The sequence below is a fragment of the Patagioenas fasciata genome, chromosome 15 (assembly GCF_037038585.1).
Source record: "Patagioenas fasciata isolate bPatFas1 chromosome 15, bPatFas1.hap1, whole genome shotgun sequence".
Lineage (NCBI taxonomy): Eukaryota > Metazoa > Chordata > Aves > Columbiformes > Columbidae > Patagioenas > Patagioenas fasciata.
In genome coordinates this window covers 14,014,256-14,039,838 of record NC_092534.1, presented here as the reverse complement: position 1 = coordinate 14,039,838, position 25,583 = coordinate 14,014,256, and the positions used below count along the sequence as shown (strand labels likewise).

The 25,583-nt window shown below is 59.2% G+C and overlaps 1 protein-coding gene and 1 long non-coding RNA gene across 2 annotated transcripts; one reads left to right on the top strand and one right to left on the bottom strand.

The window, feature by feature from the left end:
• Positions 1-808: 808 nt before the first annotated feature.
• Positions 809-9,696, bottom strand: LOC139829166 (uncharacterized). The gene is made up of 2 exons (XR_011741522.1): positions 8,814-9,696; positions 809-1,109 (listed from the first exon to the last, which is right to left on the bottom strand). It is a non-coding gene; the product is annotated as an uncharacterized lncRNA (long non-coding RNA).
• Positions 9,697-14,311: 4,615 nt separating this feature from the next.
• Positions 14,312-25,330, top strand: FSCN1 (fascin actin-bundling protein 1). Its single transcript, XM_065850382.2, has 5 exons — positions 14,312-15,185; positions 21,723-21,879; positions 22,363-22,484; positions 22,758-22,925; positions 23,026-25,330. The coding sequence occupies exons 1-5, from the start codon at positions 14,363-14,365 to the stop codon at positions 23,226-23,228; spliced, it is 1,473 nt and encodes a 490-aa protein (XP_065706454.1). The 5' UTR covers positions 14,312-14,362; the 3' UTR covers positions 23,229-25,330.
• Positions 25,331-25,583: the final 253 nt, after the last annotated feature.

Genomic DNA, 25,583 nt, shown 5'->3' with positions numbered 1-25,583 from the left:
CAGCCCCTTCATCTCCCTCTGCTACAAAAGTCCTGAGGCTTAAGTTAAATAGGACACAGCCATCCCTGTTGGATAGGGAACCAAATCCCATAATTTTAAGACCAATTTTAAACAACAAAATGAGGCTGTAGGAGATAAGCAGAGTGACCAATTTCTGCAGCCATCCAGCCCTTTACTGTCCAGGGTGGGTGATTTTTATCACTAAAGCTGATGCCACCACCAGCAGCTGGCTGCTGTCCTGCATCACTGGGTCACCTCCGAGCGGCTTCCCATTGCTCAGTCTTGCAGAAAAACGTCACATAGAACCAGGCTCTGAGGGCATATACCCCACCGTCTGCGTTGGAAGGGTTTCCTCACCTCTTGCTCACATCTCTGCCACTGACGGTTCAGCCTGGGATTTCTGCCATCGCTCACGGAAGACAAGGTGTTTCCTTCCTCTCCTCCTTGCCCCGCTGTGTCTCCTCTATCTTCTTTCCTCCAGACAGATAAGGGGAAGGGGATGTTCTCTGCAGCCCAAGCTGGGGATGCTCAGCATGTTTCTAATGCAGGAGAGGATTTGGCCAGCCCATCAGAGCCCACCTCCACCCTGCTTGATTTCTAACATTTCACACACGGGGAGTTTGAGCACGACCAGCTCAGCAAGGAGAATTAGAACAAAGCTGAGAAAGTTTTTTAAACCCCCTCACCCAATCTTTTTCAAGCATGAGAGAAGCTCAGTCCCTTTTGGTGTGAGCTCCTGGTCCAGGGAGGACATCACTGTCCCCCCAGGGCAGGCAGCAGAACCAAGCCGTAAAATAAAGGACACTGAGACCTTTCAACATGGCTTTATTTTTCTGCTGGCGACTGCCAGGAGCAGTCATGTTGCTCAGGAGGTTGGGTGGTATTTTTTTCCCCATGGGTTGTCTTGACCCAGGGTTGAGCGAGCCAAACACGGCTGCCAGCAGCCACAGCCGGGCCGGGCGCCCGCGGGGACCGTGGGGACCGTCCTCCGTCACAGCGTTCCCACAGTCCCAGCCTTCGAAGGTTTCGCCTTCTCCGAGGCGGAGCAGCACCTAATGACAAGTGAAGGATGGTGCCACACCTACAGAAAGCCATTTTTGGAAGGACACCTGGGGAAGAAATGATTCCCATGTTGCTGCTCTGTAATTAGCATTAATTACTGGGGCTTGTGAAACCTCTTCCCCATTTACTCCAGGCAGCACCTGACGGAAACTGTGGGAATCCCGTCTGGCTGAGTCAGCCAGGAGCTGGGGAGGGGACGATGGGTCCCCATGGGGTGCAGGGCTGAGTCCTGGGGGTCCCCCCGCTTTGTCCCCCAACCCACAGGGACAGGGTTTTGGCCAAGGGTCTGCAGGGCTGGTTAAAACCCCAGAGTCAGCCAAGGCTCATTCATTTCCCCCTTCCCAACAAGGTGCTGAGGTCCTTCCCCACCCTGGTGACAACCCAGTACATCCCAGTGCTGGGGGGTGGCTCATGTGGCCCCCTTTAAAGCATCCTCAGCCCTGCTTCACATGGCAGAGCAAGAGGGCTGTCCCAGCAGCACATTTCCATGTGTATTTTTCCCCCACCCCAGCTCATTGCCTTCAGCAACACCCCAAGGTGTTATTATAGACCGGGGGGAAATCCATCCCAAAAGCCTGCCCCCAAGCAGCCGCTCCGTCATCACCAAATGGCTGGGTACCACTGTCTGAGTCACCTCTTCAATCTTTTTCCCTTTTTTAATATTAATGATTCAAATGAATCAAGACATTTCATCATGCAGAGCTGCTTTGGAGTCATCTCACCCTGCCCCGGTGACTCCTTGGTGGCCCGGGGCTGGGGACACATCCAGCCTTTCCTCCGGGGGGAGGTGGCTGCTGCAGCCTCACCGCAAAACTAGCAGTATTTGGCTTCAAAAGAAAATGATAAAACAAAAGGAAAAACCTCTTCCTGGGCACTTGCAGCAGCTTGGGGTGCTCCAGCATCTAGGGGGGCCTGGGGGTGACCCAAACCACCACCCTGGCTGGGGGTCCCAGTGGCACAGGGCATCATGGTGGGGACCCAGGGACAATGCCGGGGTGTCCCTCAACTTTCCACACACCACCACTGCTGTGACCCCCCAGGGGTGGCCGCAGTCCCCGTCACCCACAAGGGACCCCGTCCCACCCCAGGGACCCAGGCATCCCCTCGTCCTCCCACTTGACCTACCCTCCTGGCCATAAATGGAGAGGTTTGAGTGCGTCCCCGGGGTGGAGGAGGAGGAGAAAAAAGGAGAATAATGCCAAGAATGCAGGACACAGTGAGAGGAGCCCGGTCCTGGCCCCCCGGCGCGGGCTGGGGGCTATGGGGGCGGCCGTCCTGGGTGCTGGGGGAGCCCGGCCAAAGCCTGACACTGGCCCCATAAACCACTCGCTGCTGGCAGGAAAGGTGCTGGTTTTGTTTCTCTTTCTCTGCATTTCTCACCAGCTGGGGACTTTCCAAGGCTAGGCTGCCCCATTTCCAGCTCAGCCCCATGGAACAGCCTTGGGGTACAGAGTGGGTGTCCCCCCACCCGAGGGTGTCCCTTTGCAGTGATGTGTCCCCTGCAATGCCATCACCTTGCGGTGTGTCCCTGTGCGGATGATGCCCCCACCCCTGCAGCTGTGTCTCCCTGCAGCGACATGTCCCCCTGCAAAGACACACCCCCCTGCATCCTCCCCTTCACCCCAGCACCCACAGGACCCCCAGCCTGTTGGAAAACCACACCGGGGGGTAGGTGGGATAGAGCAGCGGCCTCAAAGGCGGGTGACACAGAGGGTACTGGCAGCTGTGGCTCCAGCTGGCACCATGGGCCATTCCTCTGCTTGAGGCAAGTATCCAGCTCCTTAAAATAGAAAGTGAAAACACTTGGGTGCCCCATCCAGATGGGGAGGGGGGGGGGGTCCACCAGCTGCACACTGCCCCAGCATCTTGCCACCCACCCTGCTCTCCAGCCACCTCGTCCCCAACTCAGCAATCCCTGTCCCCAAGGTCAGGGTGGATCCCGTTGGGTTCTCTCGGAGAATTGCTCCAGCGGCTCGCTCAAATCCTCCATAAAAGGAAAAACAGCCGGCAGGTAGCACTGCCAAACTTAGTCATCCCCAGTCCGGCAGCGCTCGCAGCTCCGTCAGCAGCAATTTCCTCCCCGCGTTCCCCTCTGCGCGGGGGGGACGGGGAGGAGCGGCTCTGCCTCGGCAAACACCGTCCCGAAAGCACCACGCACCGGCCGCCATGCAACGGGCTTGGCCGAGGGCGGCTGCCGGACTCGGGGAGATGGTACCGTGGTCCCATGGGAGGTCTGCGGGGGGAAATGTACACCCTGGGGAAAGCAGAAAGCTTGGCACCTGGTGCAGTCAGGCACCAAAACAGCACTTTCTGCAAAGAATTCAGTCTAGAGGCACAGAAGTGTAAATGCACCTGGGAGCACCTTGAAGCATCTGGAGTTTGGTGGGTGAAGCCTGTTTGTCCCGCATGGGACAGGCATCACAGAGCCCATCGTTAATGTAAAGATCCTCCAGCCCATCCAGAGCACAGGGACTGGACCCTGGTCCCATTCCAGTGCGCAACTGTCTCCCAGGGTGAACCCTGAGCTGGCCCATCCTTCCCCAGCCATGCCCAGAGTGGGACACAGGGCACCGTGTCCACCCCACACCACATCCTCCAGCCCCAGCGCTGCCTCAGTTTCCCCATGGAGGAAGCAGGGTTGATTGCCTGCTCCGCCCTGGGGTGGTTTAACAAAGCCTTGATAAGTGACTGGCGCTCGAGCACTGGCACAGCTCAGCTCATCCCTTCTGGGGATAGCCCGTGTGACACATCTACCCGGGATTATGTCACAGGGGAAATGCCCCAGGGTGTGAGGGAGGAAGCAGCGGTTTCTCCCATCACCCAGGGAGGAAATCCAGGTGTTGGTCTGGGTGGTCACATCACCTGCGCATCCCTTGTCACCTCACTGTGGGGACATGGCAGTGCCCTGTGGTTCAGAGCCTTTCCCTGACCAAGGGTCTGGGAGGGGATTGGTGTGGTCACATCCCCATCTGCACCATGGGGCAAACACCCAAAAATACTCATGGGGAGGCCAAAGTTGCAAAGGGGCAACAGCCAACCCTGCAGCCACCCCAGCAGTGGGATTGCAGCTGGGTTCTCACTCCAGAGCTTTCCCAAATCCTGGCTAAACAAACCACCCCGGATGGGCAGCGATCTCAGCCACACACCCACCGTCCGCCCTGTCTCCTAAATTCCCCTTTTGCAACTGGTTCCATGCACAGGGCAGAGGAACCAGTGATGACCCCTCAGCTCTCAGCTTCACTTGGGCAGCGAGATCACCCCATCCCAGCCGGGCTCGACTGACACCGGCTGTTACGAGGCTTTCGCAGGCAGCCTGCCCGCCCCGGTAAATGATTCACCCAGCGATAAGACCTGGGAAGTGTTCTGGTGACGTTCTGCAATACCCAAGGTGCGTGCAGGGCCATGGGGTGTGCAGTTTCGGAGGGTGAAGGGAGCCCCAAGGGATGGCCAGGGCTGCTTTCGGGCAGCTTGCACTTTACTAGTACAGTTTTCCTGCATGTGTTGATGAATGGGGAGTGGGTCCGTGTTGGGCCACCCCCCCCAGTCTCACCAGCGCCAGGGAGCGGCAGTGGGGGTGATGCCAAGAGCATCACATGGAGTGGAGAAGTTGGGGACCCCCAGCCTCCCTATCCCTGTGCTGGGTATCATGATCTGGATCAAGCCATGATGGAACAAGCTGTTAAACCATTACTTAGTGAAATCACAGCACCAGACAAACCAGCCCAAGTGATTGGGTTGGAGTTCACCACCACTGAGCCTCCAGCTACACCAGCAGGGATCAGCTGGTGCTGAGGCACCTGGTTCCCCCTACCATGATGCTCACTGCCAAACAGGCTTAAATCCTGCACCACCAGTAGCCAGACCACCGCAGACTCCTAGTTGGTGTTTGCAAGCACTGCACACAGGCAAGGGGTCTGCTTCTGGAGAGATGCAGCATCCCCAGAGGGGATCACAGACACCCTGGTGGGGTCTGAGCGGGCAGAAGAGCCTCCATGCTCACTCCCCTCAACCGCTTTGTTTGTCTCCATTATTGTTCACCCTGCCCAGGATCTCCACAAGCTCAACAGCCGTCCAGCCCACTGCAAAGCACGGCCAGGCTGCTGGGTGGCAGTGTTGGGATGCACACTGCGCTGCGCAGAGCTGCACGCAAGGCCTGCACGCCCAGACACACGCTGCATGCAGGACTGCGCACACCAGGATGCACGCCGGACACAGGATCATGCACGCCGGACACAGGATCATGCACGCCGGACACAGGATCATGCACGCCAAGACGCACGATGTACATGGGATTGCATGCCCTTAGGTGCATGTTGCACCTTGGTGTGCATAATCCCAACACATGTGGGGTCACACATGCCAAGGTGCCCATGGGACAGCACGCACCAACATGCATCTTGCACAAGGAATTGCACACTCCAAGGTGCATGCTGCACATGGGATTGAACACAGCAAGGGGCACACTGCACATGGGATCAGGCATTCCAAGGTCCACACTGCATATGGGATTGCATACACCAACATGCACGCTGCACAAGGAATTGAATGTGTCATATGGGATTGCACACATCAACACGCACATTGCACAAGAAAGTGCACATGGAGGTGCACACCAGTGCACACTGCAGATGGGACCATGCACACCAAGGTGCGCTGTGCCCATGGGGTCACGTGCACCAGGACGCATGCTGCACCTGGGATCACGCTCATCAACCTGCATCTTACACGATAAATTACATGCAGTGAGCTGTGTGTGGGATTGTTCAGGCTACACGAGACTGTGCATTGACCAAGGACCCCTTCCAGCCCCAGCCCCACCACACCAACATAGCCCCTGCTCCTCTCCAAATGCTTTGCCCTGCAAAGCCACCACTGTCCGTGTCCCATCCCCGCTCCTTGGGTGGCTCTGCACAGGGGACCCAGTGTCTTTCCCGGGGCGCTGGAAACCCAGTCTCCAGCCCATTTCTTTGCGCACACACCCATGCCTGGGACCGGGGAACCCTCTGTCCCCTTCAGCCCTGCATCGCTGGGGTTTATTCTCCTTCTTGCCTCCATTTCCAGCCGGGGAACTCCCGGAGGGGTTAACCCCGGGTGGACTGGGGAGGGGGTTACCAGCACCTTCACTAAGAAGTGGGGGCTGCACAGGCGAGCCGGTCCCCACCACACACCCCAGACCCCCCCAGGCACAGCCCCCCATACCGGGGGTGCGGCAGCCCCGTCCCCGCCCGCAGCCCCGGGGCCTCCGGCTGCAGCCGCCGCCGGGCCGGATGCCGAGAGCCGGGGCCCCTGCGCGGAGGTTTTGGGTTTCAGCGGCCGCCCCCCCGCCCCGCATTCCTGCCTTCCCCCGGGCCTCCCTGCAGCCAGCGCGGCCGCAGCCCCCCCAGCAGCCCCCCCAGCAGCCCCCCCGGAGCCCGCGGATAAAGCCGCTCTGACAGCGCCTGTAATGGGAAGCGACGGCAGCGGGTGCGATGGGGGAGGTGAAAGCCCCCCCAGCTCCCGTTGCCACCGGTTTCACACCAGGAGCCCTCGGGTTTGCCAAGCCGGAGTTTGGATCCAACACCTTTTTGCCGAGCACACAAGGTGTCGTGCTCAGTTCAACAAGCAGCTCCAAATTTTGGGTGTGTGTCCCCACCCCAGCCCTGCTGCCCCTCCTTGCAGATCCCACAGGAAGCACAGCCTCAATTTACATCGCAGATGTGGTTTTCCATATGCCAGATGGCAACATGGCTGGGCTCCCCCTGCCTCAGTTTCCCCATGTGCAAAACTCCCTCCAGCCTCACTGGGGCCCTATAAAGACGCACGGGAATCATGGAGTCATAGAATTGTTTGGGTTGAAGGGACCTTCCCAGCTCCCCCAGTGCCACCCCTGCCATGAGCAGGGACATCTTCACCAGCTCAGGTTGCTCAGAGCCCCATCCAGCCCGGCCTGGGATGTCTCCAGGAATGGCTCATCCACCACCGCTCTGGCCAACCTGGGCCAGGCTTTCACCACCCTCAATGTAAAAAATGTCTTCCTCATGTCTGGCCTGAATCTCCCCTCTTTTAGTTTAAAACCACCACCCCGTGTCCTGTCATAACACATCCTTCTAAAAAGTCTGTCCCCATCCTTCTTATGGGCTCCTTTTAAATACCAGAAAGCTGCTGTAAGGTCTCCCCAGAGCCTTCTCCAAGCTGAACAACCCCAACTCTCTCAACCTGAAAAGAAGCTCAAATACTGAAAGGAGATGGGCATGGATGTACCTAAGGAGAGAAATGAGGAGCTGCAAAGTCTCGTGGGCTCTCCAAGAGCAATAATTCTGCTCTAACACTCCTTTCCCTCCTGCAGCTTGGAGCACTCCCAGGTGCCACTGACCCCATAAAAGAACAACCTGGCCAGAGCAAGGGGCTCTCTGTTTGCCCCAAAGGCTCCCTCCTCCCTCCGTCAGCCACTCCCCACCAGTGGGTCATTGAACAATAGGGCACAGTCCCATGCACCAGTTGCCAGTGGTGCCACCGGGACGTGCAGTGCCCTGGGCTGCAGACCCCCACCCAAGGGGTGCTGCTGCTGTGAGGATTGCAAGCACATGAGAAAATGCAATAGGGAAGAGGACGTCAAACTACCTGGGGACACAATTCACCTATTTCTGCCAGCTCTCCCATTTCCCAGCTCCATTCCTTCCTGCATCTGAAAAGATAAGTGGGGATGATGCCCCAAGGAGGCAGAGATGGGCACCCCCAGCCCAGCATCCGCAGGAAGCTGGGCAGGGCTGGGTGGGAGGTGCAGGGCTAATCCCGAAAGGCCCTGCTCCTAATCCTGACTAATGGACTCTTTTCACCATTGATAATGGAGTTATCCATCTGGAAGGGGATCTCCCGGCCCAGGAAGGCACAGCTGGTGGGGGCCATGCCTCGGCAGGGAGCTTTGACCTCCCCCCAGCCTCAAACCGCTGCCTCCAGCTCCTTCCCGGAGCCAAAATCCCAGCCCCCGCCTACCCCAGCACTCCCCACTGCAGGTACAGGTGCATGCACTGCTACAGCCCACCCCAAGATGCCCCAACAAAGGAGACAACCTGCTCAACTCCTCTCCAAGCCACAGACCAGAAACATCCCCTTACACCTCTCCAGCCCTTTATAAGAATCCCCCCAGGGCTTCCCAGCTGGCTCCTATTACTGCTCCTTTTACTGCTACCTCCTCCTTAAAGAGATGGGCTCTCCTGCTCTGGGGTGGGGATCCCCTGATTCTGTTGAGGCTTGGCCTTGGCTTCTCTCTAGGCTGAGCCTCAGCCCTCTCACCCCACCGGAGGGGTTTGCACACAAACTTGTACATCCCCAGGATGCAAACCCTAAGGGGACGGTGATCCGGGTGCCAGGCCCCCTGCAAAGCATCCTGCAAAGGTGCATCAGCCCCAAAGCTGCACCTTCAGCCCACAGTGAGGTGCTGGGATGATGGCAAACACAAAAACACAAGCTGCTCCCCCCTCCTCTTCATCCTCCTCATCCCCCATCCTGGGTGGCTTCCTCCTGCTCTGCTTGCCTTATCCCCAATTCCTGATGTCCCTCCTGCCACCCTCTGACTCATCTCAAGCTACTCCAAGGCTCCTCCATCCCTCATATGTCCTTTTTGGGGTGCACCATGCACCATCCCAAGGTGACAATGGAGCCTCTGTGTTGCATCTCATCGCAGCAGTGTCACACAGGGATGGGGACCGCCATCCCAGCCATGCTCAGACCAGCTTTTCGGCACATTGCTGGTTTGTGGAGGGCAGCCGTACCTGGGGATTCAGGTTGTTCCTTTGCCCACCAAACCCTTGGGCAGCCGTGGACAAGGCCATAAGCAGAAGCGATGCTGGAGCTGTGCATCAGACACAGTGCATCGGCTGCAGCGGGAAACATGGATCTGGGCATGACCGAGCGCGAAAATCAGAGCAGAAAGGAGCTGCTGTCGCAAGCTGAGTCACCTGCTCCGCCTGGCGCTGCCGAGTGGCTGGGGCCGGGTTATTTTGGAGAGCTGCGTGGGCAGATGCTGATAACACACTTTCTGCTTCCCTGCAAATTCTTCTGTGCTGACTCCGTGCGGCAGCGGGGAATTAGAAGCAGGGACGCGTGGCGGGCGATGGGGCTGGCACTGAACTCTTCCTCTTGGTCGCCTGGTTTGGGTCACGGCCGTGGCTTCTGTGCTGATGGGTACAAGCTGCAGCAGAGTGGAGCACGGGCACACTCGTTGCACCTCCGGGCAGCAGCACCACTGTGGCTTCTTCCCCTGGCATCACCCTCCTGCCGCCATGGACCAACCTGACCCCGGCCACGGTCAAAACCTCTGCAGCCCGGGGAGGAGGGCAGTGGGCATCGCCTGCGCTGGAGGCTCCTCTGAAGTGGTTTTGGGGCCAAAATTCACCGCTGGGTTGCGTGTGGGCGACCAGCAAGAGGCAAACACACTGTGATGGCCAGTGAGAGCCACCCCCACCATGTGTCACAGCAGGGCTGCCGCCACGTCACCCACGGGCCGGCGAGACACTGTGGGAACAGCCACCATCACACAGACACCGCTTATTTTTCACCCTAAGGGATTAGGAAAAGCCCCCAAGGCTCTTGCACCCTCTGCTTGCAGAATGTGCTGCATTTTCTGCAAGATGGGCAGTGAAGAATGGACACATCCCTATTTGTTTGTGGTTTTTGGTTTTGTGTGTGTGTGTATGTGTGTCTTTTTTTTAAAAAAGGCCTGAAAGCATCCCCTGCTACCCAATTATTCTGGCTCACAAAATGCCCCGTGTCTCTCGTCCGCTGCTCCTGGGCACTTCATGGGGCTACAGGCACTCGGGCAGAGCCCCTGGGGACCAGGCAGGGTGCTCGTTCTGGGACAAAGAGCGTTGTCCCCACCACTGAAGTTAATAACCACCACACAAAAGGTATTTTAAGCTTTCCCAATAAAATCTGTTCTCCTGCTGGATAAACTGGGCTCCATCCTCCATCCCACTTCCGTGGGGTCCTCGGGGAGGGCTGGAAGAAGGGGCAGGTTTTTGCTTTAGCTTCTGATAATGTAAAAAACACACCAGAAAATAAGCTTGAGCGTGAAGAGAGGGACAAAGTCCCCACCCGGGCCCAGGATTACCCAGCTGTATGTGCTTTCCCGTCCGCTTTCTTCCTGCATTTGTTCGCGGCTCGCCTGTGCCCAACACACAAACTGCTTTAAACAGTGTGTTTCAAGCATTTCCCCCCCTTATTACACTCTAGACACAATTAAATTAGGATAACAGGATAAACTTGGCTGATAAAGCACCGTGGCCAGTACCATGACCGCTCCTGACAGCCATGAGATGCGGGGACACGTCTGAACCCCAATGATGCTCCACAGCCACCCCTTGCTGCTGGGGTTGTGGGGCTGAGCAACCCCCCTGGGGGCAGCATCCCCTGGGATAGGATAACCCCCCCTGGAGCACCATCCGCTGCTCCAGTCCCTCTCCTCTCCCAGGGCTGCTCTTTGTTTTCCCTGGTGCTGCAACTTTTTTTTCTTTGATTTTTTTAAATACTGCCTAATACAATTTTAATGAGGCCGGGGCGCCTGCCAACTGTTGGGAGAGCCGCCGGAGCACCTCTGCTGAGCTGTCTGGTGGCATATGGCAGCGAGGCTGGGGCAGCCGGGCACCCCGGGGTGTCCCCCATGGCCCCCAGCAGTGGAAAGGGACATGTTGGGGACCGCAGGGAGATGCAGCCTCCGGCTGGGGTAGTGGGTCCGCAACAGGGCTCGTTCCCACCCCTGGTCCAGCGATCCTGATCACCGGGCGGTTTTGGCAAAGCCCTTTATCCTGCCAGATAAAGTCCTGCACAAGGACTCCTGTTGTCACCAAGTGCTGTTCTGTGCGGGGACGGAGGTGGCTGGAGAGATGCTGGCCACACAACAGTGCAGTTCCCAATCTCTGCCAAGCTATAGGGTGAGGGGGGCACCACACTGGGGGGGTTCCAGGCCAGCCTTGGCCATCTCACAGCCACCACCACCACTACAAGGGACATTAACACCCCTGGGATGTCTGTCAGCATGTGCCGGTGACACCACGCCAGGGTTCACAGCACGTGGGGGTCCCGGGGGAAGCAAGTCGTTCACTAGTCCATGTCCCCAGTGCCGCTGGGATGACAACCTGCGAGCAGCCCCTTCCCAGTGCATCCCAAAATTGCTCCAGCAAGGACAAGGAGGCGCCAGGCCAGGCTGGCAGCTGAGGTGTGGCTTGAAGCCAGAGGACACCGGGGTGACCCTGTGGCACCGGCTCCAGACACCCCATGACACAGCCATGCCCAGAGGAGAGGGCTGGACACACAGCCTAAAGCATCTCCCAGCTGCTGCCTCCATCTCTCTCCCTAATTGCCATCCTGTCCCTTCACCTGGGGACATCTCCTGCTGGCCTGGGACAGCTCCTCTTCCCTCCTGGGGGTCACAAAGATGAAACAACCCATTGCACTCCTACAACTTTTCACCAGACATGACTACGTTGCACTTGCTGTCTCTGTCCCCTCTAAGCCCCTTCTGCCCCGGCACCGCTCACAAACGACGCCGAGCGGCAACAAACGATGCCGAGCGGCAACAAAAAGCGTCCAGGCAAGCGTGAAAATCCGAGGGCATTCCTGTGCCCGAGGCAGGCAAGACAAGGGTCGCTCCATGATGGGGGCTCCTTTTCTCTTTGCTTTTTCTCTTTTGGAGCAGGGGTTTATTTGAAGTCCTAGTGGGTGAGTCACGCAGCCTCTCTGGAGGGGACACGGCCGTGCTCCGGAAAGCCCTTGTCATGGATGCTGCGTGCGGGGACTGGAGCAGTGGTGGGAGGGCTGCAGGGGGGCAGGGACAGCTCAGAAGCGTTTAGTCACGGCAGCTTGCAAAGACAACGGGAAATGCAATATATAGAGGGAAACCCAGCGCTTTCCTTCCTGCTCCAGTGCATCCGGCACGCACGGATGCACTCGGGAGACAGATTTTGGCTGCTGCATCCCCACACTGGGAAGCACCCTTTGCCACCGCAGTGATGTGTGGGGACATCTCAGACAGCATTTGGGGCTCTCCCGTCCCCCCATGCAGAGGGTGCAGGCAGGGTGGGTGCAGGCAGGCTCTGCTGAGCCAGGCAGTACCAGCATCCACGCCGCGCTGCTGGGCGGTGGGGAGAAAACAGGCTGGTTTTTTTCTCTCCGTGCATAATTGCTATTTTTTTTTGTCAAGCAGAAAAGCCGTTTCTTTCTCAGCCTCGGCACCATCTGCCTGCTGCGGCAGGAGAAGGCAGATCCCGGCAGCTGTGGGCCTGGGCAGCTGCTCGGCCTCGCAGCCGGGTCCTAACGCCTGGGTGCCTTTAGCAAAAAAGGGGTTTGCAAGACAAACGTGGATCTGCCTTGCTGGAGCTGGGGGAGGTTTATTTCCAAACCAGCTGAGAGGCTGTGGGGTTGGTTCTGGCTGCAAATGGCCTGTCTGTCTCTCTAAGACAAGCACAGAGCAGGTCTGGCTGAGGCACCAAGAAAACAAACCCCATTCTGAGCTGGCAGGTTTGCCCCGGGGGGGAATGTGCCAGCGACCCCTGGGGCAGGGGTGGGTGGTTGTGGTGCAGCCCCGAGGCGGAGCGGTGGCTCAAACCAGTACGGCCAGTGCAGAACCAGTGGAGCCTGGAGGGCCTGGGGAGATGGGGGCTGGATACAGCCCTGTCTGGGGGGCTGTGTGAGCCTGGGGAAGGTTTTTGTGCCACCCAGCCCCGGGTGCACCCTGTCGCACCCTCCCACCCGCACTCATGCTCCAGCCCTTTCCTTGTCCTGCTTCAGCCGGGGCAGGTGGTTCAGCTCCCTGATCCGGCTGAAAACCATCCCATGTTCCTCCCAGCCCTCTGTTTCTCTGATTTTCTATTTCTGCACATTTCCCTGGCAAACAGCTCATTTCCTCCAGCCAGCGTGCAGGAGCATGTATACAGCCATGGGGCTCCGAACCTGCCACCCCAGACATGCTCCTGTTTATCTGTGTCCACATTACAGACATGAGAAGTGTCCCTGTCCCCAAGGAGCACTGGGCAGCACCCGTGCACAGCACAGGCTGTGGCATGTCCCTATACCAGGATCGGCATTACTGTATGTGCATGGCCTTGTGTGTGCACACCAATGTCACTCACCCACACCCTAAGAAATGGCCTCAAAATACCCCCTTTGCACAGGAGAGCCTGTGTTTTGCTTCTGGCTTTGCTGGGGGCATTTGGATTCCCCAGGGGCCCAATACTCCAGCTGTGCTGGTGTCTGGCACAGGGTGCTGGGACAGCTCAGAGGTGGTGGGGTCTTTCACCCCCCTCCCCGTCGGTCCTGCAGTATGGAGCAGCAGAGGGGTGCAGGGAGGGGCCAACAATGTAGGAGGATTCTTGCAATGGGATGGGGTCTTGTAATGCAGAAGGGATTCCTGCAAAACAAGAGGGGGACTCTCAGTTCAAGGGGGTATCTTGCAATGAGGGAGGTGGCCTTGTATTGTGAGGGGATCCTGAAATGCATAGGGGGTCTTGCAATGTGGGGTTGCTCTTGCAATGAGGGGAGCATCCTGTGATTCAAGGGGGCTCTCGCCATGCAGTGCCAAGGGCTTTTGCAATGCAGAAAGGAGTCTTGAAATGGTGAGTGGGGGGTGTCTTGCATTTCAGGTGAGGGGTCTTGCAATGTGGGGGGTGTCTGGCAATGCAGAGGGGTTCTTGCAGTGGGGGTAGGGTGGCCTTGCAGCGTAGGGAGGGGACTTGCGTATGCAAGGGGATCTTGCAAATCAATGGGGCTCTTGCTGTGCAAGGAGGGGTCTTGTCATACAGTGGGAGTCTTGCAATGTGTGTGTGTGGGGGTCTTGCAATTCAAGAGGGCTGTTGCGATGCAGGGAAGGGTCTTGCCATGCCAAGGGGTCTTGCAGTTTATGGGGGGGATCCTGCAATTCAGCGTGGCTCTTCCTATGCCTGGAGGGGTCTTGCCGTGTAGTGGGGGGTCTTGCAATATGCGGGCGTCCTGCAATTCAAGGGGGCTTTTGTAATGCAGGGAAGGGTCTTGCAATGCAGTGCAGTCTCGCAATGGGGGAGCGGGGGTGTGTCTTGCAATTCACGGGGGCTCTTCTGCCCCCGGAGGGGCCCCGCCACGCCGCGGGGCTCCGCAGCCATGCGGGGGGCGCCGGGGGTGCAGCGGTGAGGGCCGGAGCGGCCGGAGGGGGCGGCGGGGAGGGGACGGGCGGGGGTCGCGGCGGGGGTGGCCCCGGCGGGCGGGGGGGGCGGTACCGCGGCGGCCGCGCTATAAAGGCGGCGTCGGGGCGGGCGCGGCGGCAGCGGCGATCGGTGGCGGCGGCAGCGGCAGGATGACGGCGAACGGGACGGCGGAGCCGGTGCAGATCCAGTTCGGGCTCATCAACTGCAGCAACAAGTACCTGACGGCGGAGGCTTTCGGCTTCAAGGTGAACGCCTCGGCCGCCAGCATGAAGAAGAAGCAGATCTGGACTCTGGAGCAGGACGGGGAGGACTCCAGCGCTGTGCTGCTCAAAAGCCACCTGGGCCGGTACCTGGCAGCCGACAAGGACGGTCGGGTGAGCTGCGACAGCGAAGAGCCGGGTCCCGACTGTCGCTTCTTAGTGGTGGCTCACGGCGACGGGCGCTGGTCGCTGCAGTCCGAGCCCCATCGCCGCTTCTTCGGCGGCACCGAGGACCGTCTCTCCTGCTTCGCCCCTTCCGTCTCGGCTACCGAGAAATGGAGCGTCCACCTGGCCATGCATCCCCAGGCCAACCTCTACAGCCTGGCCCGCAAGCGCTACGCTCACCTGGGACCTCGCCGCGACGAACTGGCCGTGGACCGCGACGTGCCGTGGGGCGTGGATGCCCTCATCACCCTGCTGTTCGTGGAGCAGCGGTACAGCCTGCAGAGCTGCGACCACCGCCTGCTGCGCTCCGACGGCCGCCTGGTCCCCGACGCCGAGCCCGGCACCGCCTTCACCCTCGAGTTTCGCTGTGGCAAAGTGGCCTTTCGCGACGGGGAGGGTCGGTACCTGGCCCCCTCGGGACCCAGCGGCACCCTCAAGGCGGGCAAGAGCACCAAGGTGGGCAAGGACGAGCTCTTTGCCCTCGAACAGAGCTGCCCGCAGGTCGTGCTCCGAGCCGGCAACGACAGGAATGTCTCCACCCGGCAAGGTAGGAGGAGATGCTGGGGCTAAACTCGGCCGCCCCGAAGTCCCTGGTGTGTCGCCGCCCCGGGTTTCTTCCCGCATCCCTCTGGCATCACCTCCTCCATATCCCCCACATCCCTCCAGAATCGCACCCCTGGGAGCCGGTGGCCACGTCCCTCCAGCATCTCCTGCCTCCCTGCAGCAGCAACCCCACAGGGAGCCCCCTGCATCCCTTTGCCATCACCGCTCTAAGGTCTCTCCCCGCTGCTTGAAACCCTTCTCTCACACACCCCTCTCCGGGAGTCACCATCTCCCCAGGGCACCCCCCGCACTCCTCCAGCATGGCTGCCCGCGGTCCCTCCCCCAATCCCTCCATCATCATCCCCCCGCACCCCTCCCACATCCCGCTCCCTTCCCCCTCCCGCATCCCCCTGCCTGAGGGCCCCATCCCTCCAGCACCCCCATCCCTGCAGCATCGTCTCTGCAGGGTGCCCTGGCTGGGGGAGGAATGGCGAGGGGCCTGCCTTGGGGTGCAGAGATGGCTGGGGGGTGTGGATGGGATCTTCCCTTGTGGTGAAGGAGGCAGGGCTGCCATCCCTTACCTTCCTACCTGCAGAGCTCATTGTTCACCCAACAAAGCCTCCGCCAAACTCCCCCTTCCCTGAGCTTGCCTGAGCATCCCCGAGCCACATGCCCTGCAGTGGGGGTCTCTGGGGGGCTGCTCCCTGCCATGGAGCTGCAGTTCCTGGTGGGTGGGTTAGGGGTGTGAGTGCCACCCGCTTCCCTGGCCTTGGCAGCGTTACAAAAATGGCTTCGCCAAAATGCCCGCATCAAGCCATGACCTACATCCACCCACACAAAGGGCCTCGCCTGTGCCCATCTCCGTCCCCTCTGCCTGCTGGAGAGGCCACCGTGTCACCAGCCTCAAGCATCACGGCCGCACGGCACAGCTCCCGGGGCACATGGCTGCCTTCCCGCCTTCGAGCACCCGGTGTGCATCCCACCCCCCTGGCTTGAGGGGTGCTTGCTGGGGGACGCGGGTCCCTGCTCCGTGGGCAGGGCGATGCTGGAGGTGCGTGGCCGCCTGGCGTGGGAGCCGCGGGGCACATCGCCGGCGTGCCAAGTCAGGCCGGCACACGCCGGGCGCGGGATGGGTGCGAGCACGTCCCACTGCAGCAAAGCCCGGAGGAGCAAGCGGCGGGGAATTTTTTTTGTGTGTATATATAATATTCCAAGGTTGCAGCTTAACCTTCATCCATGCCTGGGCAGCTCCTTGAAGGCGGCTGGCTGCCTTTCTCCTTTCTGAGAGCAAATCAATCCTGCGCTGCAAAGCAACCCCTTAAAACACAAAACAAAACAAAACAAAATGCCTGCAAAGATGGGCAGTGGGGGATGATTTGTCCAGGCGCTGGGATTTGGGGAAGAGGAGGAGGATGGCGATGGCGGGAGGATGGTGATGGCGGGAGGATGGTGGGAGGCTGCTGCAGCGCTGTGGGGGAAGGGCTGCTGCAGCCCTTTGTCACCGGAGATGGGAAAACCAGATGTGGAGGGAGACGTGCAGGATGGGGGGGACCCCACTGCCGCTGCCCCATCCCGCACATCTCCCCCCACTGCGCGGCTGCTGGCGGACTCGCCGGCTTTGTGTGGTTGAGAATGGATGGAGGAGGTGGGAAGGTGGCGGGGGGGCACAAATCTCCCCAGCAACAGGGGGCTCTGGGCTGTGCCCAGCCCCTTTCCAAGCCAAACACAGTGGGGAGGGGTGCGCTGGGGCTGCACATCCTCGCTTGTGTCCGTTTTGGCCAGAGAAGCCATTTCCACCCGGTTTATCCTGCCCGGCAGCAGTGAAAGCCTGGGAGCTGCCGCTCTCCGGGACTCGCCCTCCCTTTTGCCGTTGGGAAAAGCGCCTTGTCCCAAGGTTACCGAGAAGGCAGCCGAAAACCAGCCGTCGGAGGAAGCGGTTGCAGACAGCCCTTTCCCCCTGCTGAGTTGATAAGCGTTGCGCTGCTGGCAGATGTGCTGGAGGCCGCCGGAGATGGGGGATGCGGGATGTGGGATGTGGGCAGGGAGCGGCTGCGGCTCAGCGCAGGCTCCTGGGAAAAGGCAGCTTGTTCCTGCAGGGAGTCAGGGAGGGTGTGAGGATGGCAGCGGCTGTTCCCCCCCTGCCCTGGGGATGGGGCTTTTGTGGTTTCCTTCTGGCTGGGAGCTGGAGCTGGTCCAGCCCTGTGAGTGCCGAGTCAGCTCCTGGCTTGGAGCCTCATCCCTGTCCCTGGGATGGCCCCGGCATCACCGTCCCCTGCATGCAGGGCATTGGGGACCGCCAAGGTTGGCCATCCAGGGGTGGGCATCAGGGGGATGCCAGCCCTCCCTCTGCGCCGGCTGGCGCTGGCCTCTCTTCCCCACCTCCAGCTGTAGAAGGATGTGGTCCCCGGGGAGCCCTGGGCTCCATGAGAGCCCCATCTCCCCATCGCCCCTCTGGGCAGAAAGGGCAGAAAGCAGCCTCCCCCCCGGCTCAATGGCTCCTTTCTAGCCCTGGCTGCGGCAACAAAGGGCCCTTTGTGGGCACGAGTGTCCCCGGGGGCAGAGTGCTGGAGTCCTCCCTGCTCCGCTGGGCCCCCGCCAGGCCCCTGCCTGGAGAGGTGTGCCCCCCACCGCCATGGGGAGAGGATGGGCTGGCTGGGGAGAGAGGCATTTCGGGAAGAGGGGTCTGGGCGGGCACGGTGAGCAAGCAGTGCAATGGTGGGAGCACGCCCAGACGCGCTGGGTTGATGGCAGGGAGCTCTGCTCCGGGGCCAGGAGCCCCCCGGCATGGGGTGGGTTGCTGTTGGCTACAACTGCAGCCAATTTCTCCCCTTGGTTCATCTGGGTGCCTTAGTGATGGGGGGAGACGCAGCTCCGGGGTGGGGGACACAGCTGGGGACGTGTGTGCTCGGCTGTGGTTTTTCATCTGGAGATGCCAAGTGGGATGTTGGCACTTGGTGGTTACACAAAGCCACAGGAAATCCATAGGGAAGGAGGGGTGAGTTTTCTAGGAAATCCGTGTTTCACCCCCACCCATCACCCCCTTGCAGAGCTGCACCCCCAGCAGAGGAGCTGCACAGTCCCCAGTTGCTCCAGGCTATTGCTTTTAGACAAAACAAACATGCTTAGATTTATGTATGGATGCAACATAAGCCCATCCAAAGGACAAGGAGAGGATGAGATGAGTCTTGGGGCACACGTGTGGCTGCAGCGTGGAGTGAAGGTGCCAGAGCCCTGCGGGGAGACCAGACCCGACCTGTGTGAGCAGAGCTGAGCGAGAACCCAGAATCCTGCCCTGCCACCCACGAGGGCTCGGGGCTCTGCAGGGTGCTGCCGGCGCTCCCTCGGAGGGAGCAAACTGGGTTTCTTGTGGGCAGCTCCTGGGGTGGGGTCTGTCCCTTGGGGCGTGGGGGCTGCTCCAGGTGGTTTGTCCCAGCCAAGGGCCTGGAGGACCATGGCCTCTTCCATGAAGTGTGTCCCACTGGGTCTCACCAGGATGGCTCATAGGACACCCTCTGCATCAACCTAATCATAGAATCATTGAATAGTTTGGGTTGGAACGGACCTTCAAAGGTCACCTAGTCCAACCTCCCTGCCGTGAGCAGGGACATCTTCACCCAGATCAGGTTGGTTAGAGAGCTCTGGCCTGGGCTGTCTCCAGGGATGGGAAAGGCTTTTTGGGGACTTGGTGTTAGGAAGCCCTGGGGGGACACACACCTCAGCCCTCCAGCTCCCACCAGCATCATCTGCATCATCCCTGAGACCCCTGTAGTAAACCCGCATTGCAGACAAAGCTGGAGAACATCCCATGCAGGGAATTTTTGGGGGCACAGGCGTAGGTCTGCTCTCTCCCCTCCCAAAGCACCGCCCCTCCTCTCCCGCCTCCAGCTGTAATTAGCAGCTTCGTCAAGGTCAGGCATAGTCGTGCAGGCTCCAGACTGTAAATTTACCAAGAGTGGTAATTAAAGCGTGATTGCAGCGGGAGCGGCTCGGTCGGGCGCTGGGGGACATGCCAGCTCCCTGCCACAGCCCTGGGCTGCAAAAAGCAGGGGTGATGGGGGGGGTGGCTGGAGGGACAACCTCTGTCCTCCGCCACGGGGACATCTCTCTTGTACCGCCGTGGTCCTACCACCCCTCAGCCCACGCTGCCTCCAGTGTTTCACAGGACTTGCCCATCTCTGCCCCCCCCAGACCTCCTGCTCCAGCTCAGTTACAGCCCTTTGAAGCCTCCTTCTGCCCCAGCCGTAATTGCATTCCTTTCTGCTGAGTCGGTGTAACCCAACCCGGCCCTGCTTTTGGGGAGGGGGCGGTGGGAGACCCTCCTGCCGCTGGCCCTGTGAAAGCCAAATCCCTGCACAACAGCAGGGCCGCGGGCAATTGCTCGGTGTTGGGGTGGGGGGAGACTAGTGGGTTCTCTGGGCTCTGGTTCTTTGGGGGACAGGGGACAGTGTCAGGAGGGTCCTGGCACTTGCTGTCCTATCTCCAGCCCCTCCCATGCACAGAGCATCCCCCCCGCCCCGGTTTCCCCCATCCTGGTGCTGCAGCTCAGGGAGCTCTTTTGCAGTGAGGAGGGGGCACTGCCACCCACTTTTCCACCCTGAAAACTGCAGCAGCAGCACCTCTTGCAGGTTTGGGGGGGTTCAGGGGTGCCAGCAGCATGGGTGGTGGGCTGCATCTCTCAGTGTCCCCTCCCGCAGCCCGGTCCCTCCCCAGGAGCACCCCAGATCCCCGGTGCACAGCGGTGCTTTCCGCAGGGGTACAAAATCAAAACCAAATGTCTCTTCCAACCGCTGGCTCAGCCCCCAGCAGCCCTGGAGGTGGCAAGAGTGGGGCAACCACACGAGCCAAGACCTTGGCTGGTGGGGCTGGCATTGGTGGCCCTGCAGCTTCCCCCAAGCTGCCCAAAATACCCCAGGGAGCAAAACTCTGGGGGGGTTGCTTGTCCATGCAGAGATACAGAAGGTGCTGGAGGATGCTGTGAACAGGCAATTATGTGGCAGCAACAGGACAATTTAGGTGTGGGAGATAAGATCACAGCCAACAAAGTGAAGCCTTCAAAGCCTGATCTCTTTGGGAAAGGTGGGAGACTGAGATACAAAGTGGTGGCTGCTCCCTGCGGGGGCTGGATGTGGATTCCTGTTTGGAGATGCAGATGGGGCGATGGGACGCTGCCAGCTGGCTGTGTCTGCAGGAAACCTCCCGTTCCAGGACCCAGAGCTGGTGTGTGGAGGTGGATGGGCCCTCCCCAGGTGGGTCAGCACTCGCTGGGTGCAGCTGGTTGGACTTGCTGGTGGCTTTCCAGCACAGAAGGGCCTCCAAGGCTGCAGTCCCTGAAACCCTCGAAATCCAAGCAGCCAAGACACTGAGAGGCAACGCACCACGGGGTGCCAGGGGCTGAACACGTTGCCAGCCCCACGGGCAGGTTCTTGGTTCCAGGAGAAGGCAGATTTGTGCAGAAAGGTTGCACGCATGCTTTGCATCCTTTCCAGGAGCAGGGGCATGGTTGGACTCGAGCCTGTAGAACCCGTGCAGTGGGGCAGGGGCGTGGGTGCTGTCTGCTGAAAACCTCCTCTGGTTCCTCTGAATCATCTGCTCCTGGGCTGCTGGCACTGGTTACGGACCCGTGTCCCACTGGTGGGACTGGGACTCATCTGCCTGTCCCAGCTGAGCACCGCACCCCAGCTCCCTCCCAAACCTCGGCACGGCTTTTCTTTGGCTCCAGGCTACAGCTTGTGGCTCGCATCCCTGATGGTATTTTTAGGCAGAAATCCACCAAGCTGGAGAGCTCTGGAGAGGATTTGGCTTTGCTAGTCCTGACTAAGCAGGTTTGCTTGGGCTCAGTGCCTGTGGGTGGATGCGCATGTGGCCCGGGGGGCCAGTGGTGGCCACAGGACCGTGGCTGGTGGCCCTGAAACTGGCTGCATCCACCTCCAAGGCTGGTGCCTGGGATGGAAATGGCCATTGACTGCTGGGTTGTGGCCACAGTGACACCCCGTTTGTGCAGGGTTGGGTCATCGCGGGTGGCAGAGCCAGGGGATGGGCTAGTGCTGGTGGTTTTGGGAGCCAGGGAAGGGTTTGGCTGTCCCAGGGCTTTCCTGAGCTCCCTTGTGCTGCCAGCCTCACCACCTCAATGGGCTGTGACAATTTATGAATGACAAACGGTGCCATGGTCCTTAACACGCCATGAGCTGGGGATTCATAGGTGGTGCGGCGGCCTCTGCTAATGGATTGAATAACCCAGCTGTCACCTCTGGGGAAAAGAACTACAGCCCTTTTCCATGTGAAATATCTGTGTTGGTCTTTGGTGCTGAAGCGTGGTGGAGCCTTAGAGTCCTGAGCTCGTGCCTGGTCGAGCTCAGTTTAACCCTCAGTTACAGTCTTGAGTAGCCAAATAAAAATCTGGATTTTGACTGCAAATGCTATAAGGGAAGCCATGTGTGAGGGATTTAGGGGTCAGCAAAGCTCACCCAGGGGAGCAGGACCTGCTGAAGGTTGTTTGGGATTCCCTCGGTGTTCCCCACCTCCATCTCCCTCTGCCCCACAGGGATGGACCTCTCGGCCAACCAGGACGAGGAGGGTGACCAGGAGACCTACCAGCTGGAGATCAACAAGGACACCAAGAAATGCGCCTTCAGGACCTACACAGGGAAGTACTGGACCCTCACCTCCAACGGGGGCATCCAGTCCACCGCCTCCACAAAGTGAGTCCCCTGTCCCCGGTGGCTCTGGGCCATGCCTGGGCTTGGGAACCCCTCTGTATCTCCCAGGGTCCTCCAAGGGGGATTTTCCAGCCTAGGAGCTCACCCTGGAACACTTCCCAGCAAATGCAGGGAATTCCCCGGAGAGCGGGGTTGGGGCTTGTTGAACATGATGCTCGGGAAGTCCCTCAGGCCATGTAATCCTTCCTGGCCATCTGGAGCTGTCAAAGGGCTTTACCCCACAGTTCAACCCTACACGAGCTCAGAGCTGGGTAGAAACACAAGAAGTGCGTTTGGCAGCCTGTCTGCCTCCTGCCTGCAAGGCAAAGGCTTCCCACCGGGATGGCCACCACAGCATGGCTCATCCTGCAAAAATAGATGGAATTGGGGCCCCTGATCCAGCCGTGGCCCTTTCCCAGCCGGCTGGGTGTCACCAGCAGCATCCCCATCTGTCACATCCCACTGACCGCCCTCTTCGCCCTGCAGGAACGCGAGCTGCTATTTCGACATCGAATGGTGCGACAAGCGCATCACCCTGAAAGCCGCCAACGGCAAGTACGTGACGGCGAAGAAGAACGGGCAGCTGGCGGCATCCATGGAGACAGCGGGTAAGGGACCCCCTTTGGGACTCCTGCACCCTACCCTGGGACAGCAGGGGACAGACAAAATCCCACCCCCCATTCCCCAAACCAGGTTCCACTTCCAAGTGATGCTCAGGGTTGGAGACAATAAGTTTTCTTAATGACTGTTTTAGGTGCTCAGAGATGGGACAGATGGGGTGGGTGAGAAATGGGTGGGGGGCACAGCCCACTCTCCTCCTGTGGGGTCCGGGCTCTGCACCCCCCGGGGCCGCTCTCACAAACCTCTCTCTTCCGGCACAGGGGAGACGGAGCATTTTGTGATGAAGCTGATCAACCGGCCCATCATTGTCCTGCGTGGCGAGCACGGCTTCATCGGGTGCCGGAAGGTGACGGGCACCCTGGACTCCAACCGCTCGTCCTATGACGTCTTCCAGCTGGAGTTCAATGATGGAGCCTACAACATCAAGGGTGAGTCCCTGGGGATGCGTACGGGCTGGGGGGTGGTGGCCATTGGGGTCCCCTTGGTGGCTAACAGGGCCACTTCATCCCCGTCTCCCTATGCCTGCAGATGCCACTGGGAAGTACTGGATGGTGGGGAGCGAGTCGTCCGTCACCAGCAGCAGCGACACCCCCGTGGACTTCTTTTTTGAGTTCTGCGACTATAACAAAGTGGCGATCAAAATCAATGGCAAATACCTGAAGGGTGACCATGCCGGGGTCCTCAAGGCATCGGCCGACGCCATTGACGCCTCCACCCTCTGGGAATATTAATGCACTTTAGCGTTCCTCCCATCGCCAACTTCTCTTTCCCCTCCTTCGTCCTTTTTTCTTTCGGGTTTTTTCTCCTCTCTGTAACAGGATTTTCAGACCGGCTCGCCCTTCCCTCCCCCGTAGAGTCGGTGCGTTATGTGGGAGGTGGGTCCCCATAAATCTCTGTAAGAACTGGAAAAGTGATGGGGCAGCCTATAGCTTTGTAGAGGGGTCTGTCTCTTATCTCCCCCACCCCACCACCTCCCTCTAGGTTTGCTGGGCTTGGAAACTGCCGTACCCCCAATCCTGGCCCCTTAGGTAGTTTCTTCTCCTCTCCTCGATTGAAAAAAAGGGAATAAGATCACCTCTGTGCTCACTGCTGCCATATCAGCACCGGTGCCACCTCGGTCTGTGCTGCCAGTGTTCCCTGGAGCACCTGTCCCATCCCATCCCATCCCATCCCATCCCATCCCATCCCATCCCATCCCATCCCATCCCATCCCATCCCATCCCATCCCATCCCGGGGCAGAGCGATGGCACCAGCTCCTCCCTGCATCTTCGCTCTGCTCCAGGCTATCGGGGAAGGATTCACCCCCAGCTGAGCCAAAAAAGGTGACCTTACATATCACAGCATCCCCAGGAACGGGGCTGCCGTGTGCTGGCACGTGTCCCCACGGAAGGGCCAACAAGCCAACCCCCCCCATGCCACTGGAAATGATTTTTTAGGCTGATCCTGTCTGGAGAGCCTCAGACTTTCATCTCACAGAGCCCCGTGCTCCTTGTGTCCCTCTGCACCTCCTGGTTCTGGAGGAGCATCCCAGACCCTGCTGGTGGGTCCAGCCCGGCTGGTCCTGCTGCTGTGCCTGGGAGGGGGTGGTGTGGGGGGGACACAGAGGAACCCCGTGCTGGGGGGCTCCATCCACCCTCTCCAGCGCCTTTGGTCCCCACAGGAGCCGGGTGGAACCTCCCCTGGGTGGTAGCTGGAAGCATAAACTGCAGATTTTGGTTTACAGAATAGAAAAGTTCCTTAGCAAACTTTGCACAGTGAGATTTGCTCAGTACCTTTTTCTTTTCTTTTCTTCTTCTTCTCATCAAATACTGGAGCAGCGATATAAATCGCTGAACACCTAATGCTGAATTAGGAAGCCCCCGGGCTCGGCTCTCGGGCCGTCTCAACCCTACTGGAAAGAAAATAAGAAAAAAAAAAACCAAAACAGTATTTTTGTTAGTCTCTATTTATATACGCTCTCCATGGCACTGTGTTACCAGCTGTTGTCTGTACTAGGTCTGCATTAGAGTTTAACGCTGTTTGTAACGGGTGATGCTGACGTGTTCGTTAGGGTGATGAAAGGCACTTTATCCTTTGGGGCCTTCCCGGGGCCGCTATTTGCTCCCTGCAAACACACCAAGGAGCCTTTTCCCCTGCTGGGGAGGGAGCGCCGGTTCCCCCCCCCAGCCCCACACCAAGGGTGCTCGCGGCATCGCTGCCGTGCCAAAACCAGGGCCGGTCCCTATCGCCGGACACAAGGCCAGGGGCTCGTCAGCCTTAAAGCCATGAGGAGGGATGGACCCTCCGGAGGAGCTTGGTGCTAAACTCTCAGCTGGGAGAGCGAGCGACCTGTCCCCTGCCAGGGGGACAACCCCGGGCCGGGGTCCCTGGCCGGTGCGGGGGATCCCGGCTGGGGCTCTACCTCGGCTCTGCGTCACATCCAGGGGCTGCTGCGCCGCGCGATGTCCCTCAAAGGACCCAGTGTCTTGATGAAGCCCTGAGTGACCCTGTGACTTGGCACACACTTTCCGCTGGCCTTCACCCCCCTACACACAAACCCTCCGTGTTGCCTCCTCCCCGTCCCCCATCGCAGTTCGAACCGTAACTCCCACTCCGGCTTCTTCCGTGTGACATTAGGTCAACATTTCTCCTGTCTCCTCTTATCGGGTGTCGTGACTCTGAAAACATCTCATTCTGAAAATTTAAGTACTGGGTTTGTTTGTTTTTTCTGGGGGTTTGTCTTTTTTTTTTTTTAATTATTATTTTTTTTGTAAGTGCCATTTGTATAACTTAAAAAAGATAGCTTCAAATGGAGAAAGATGAATAAAAAATAAAACCTGCATTCCGATACAAGCGGTTTTGTGTGGTCTGTTGGGGCTGCAACAGCCTTTTAATGAGAGGCAGGAGCCTGAGCATGGACCATTTGGGCTGGTGGAGCCTCTGGGCGTCAAATGCCTCCCATGAAGATTGAGCTGGTTCTAGAGAACTCAAGGGAGTTGGTGGGAAGGGAACAGCGACCAACAGGTTCATGTCCGTTGAGCAGCTTTAAAACCAAAGCTGGCTGGGGTCTGGGTCACCTCTTGGGGTGCTCAGAGCGGCCACCGAG

Excerpts from the sequence above, each read along its gene's own strand:
- FSCN1 (XM_065850382.2), top strand. The coding sequence starts at position 14,363 with ATGACGGCGAACGGGACGGCGGAGCCGGTGCAGATCCAGTTCGGGCTC. Across the intron at positions 15,186-21,722 it reads GAATGTCTCCACCCGGCAAG|GGATGGACCTCTCGGCCAAC; the intron begins GTAGGAGGAGAT and ends TCTGCCCCACAG. Across the intron at positions 22,926-23,025 it reads TGGAGCCTACAACATCAAGG|ATGCCACTGGGAAGTACTGG; the intron begins GTGAGTCCCTGG and ends CTATGCCTGCAG.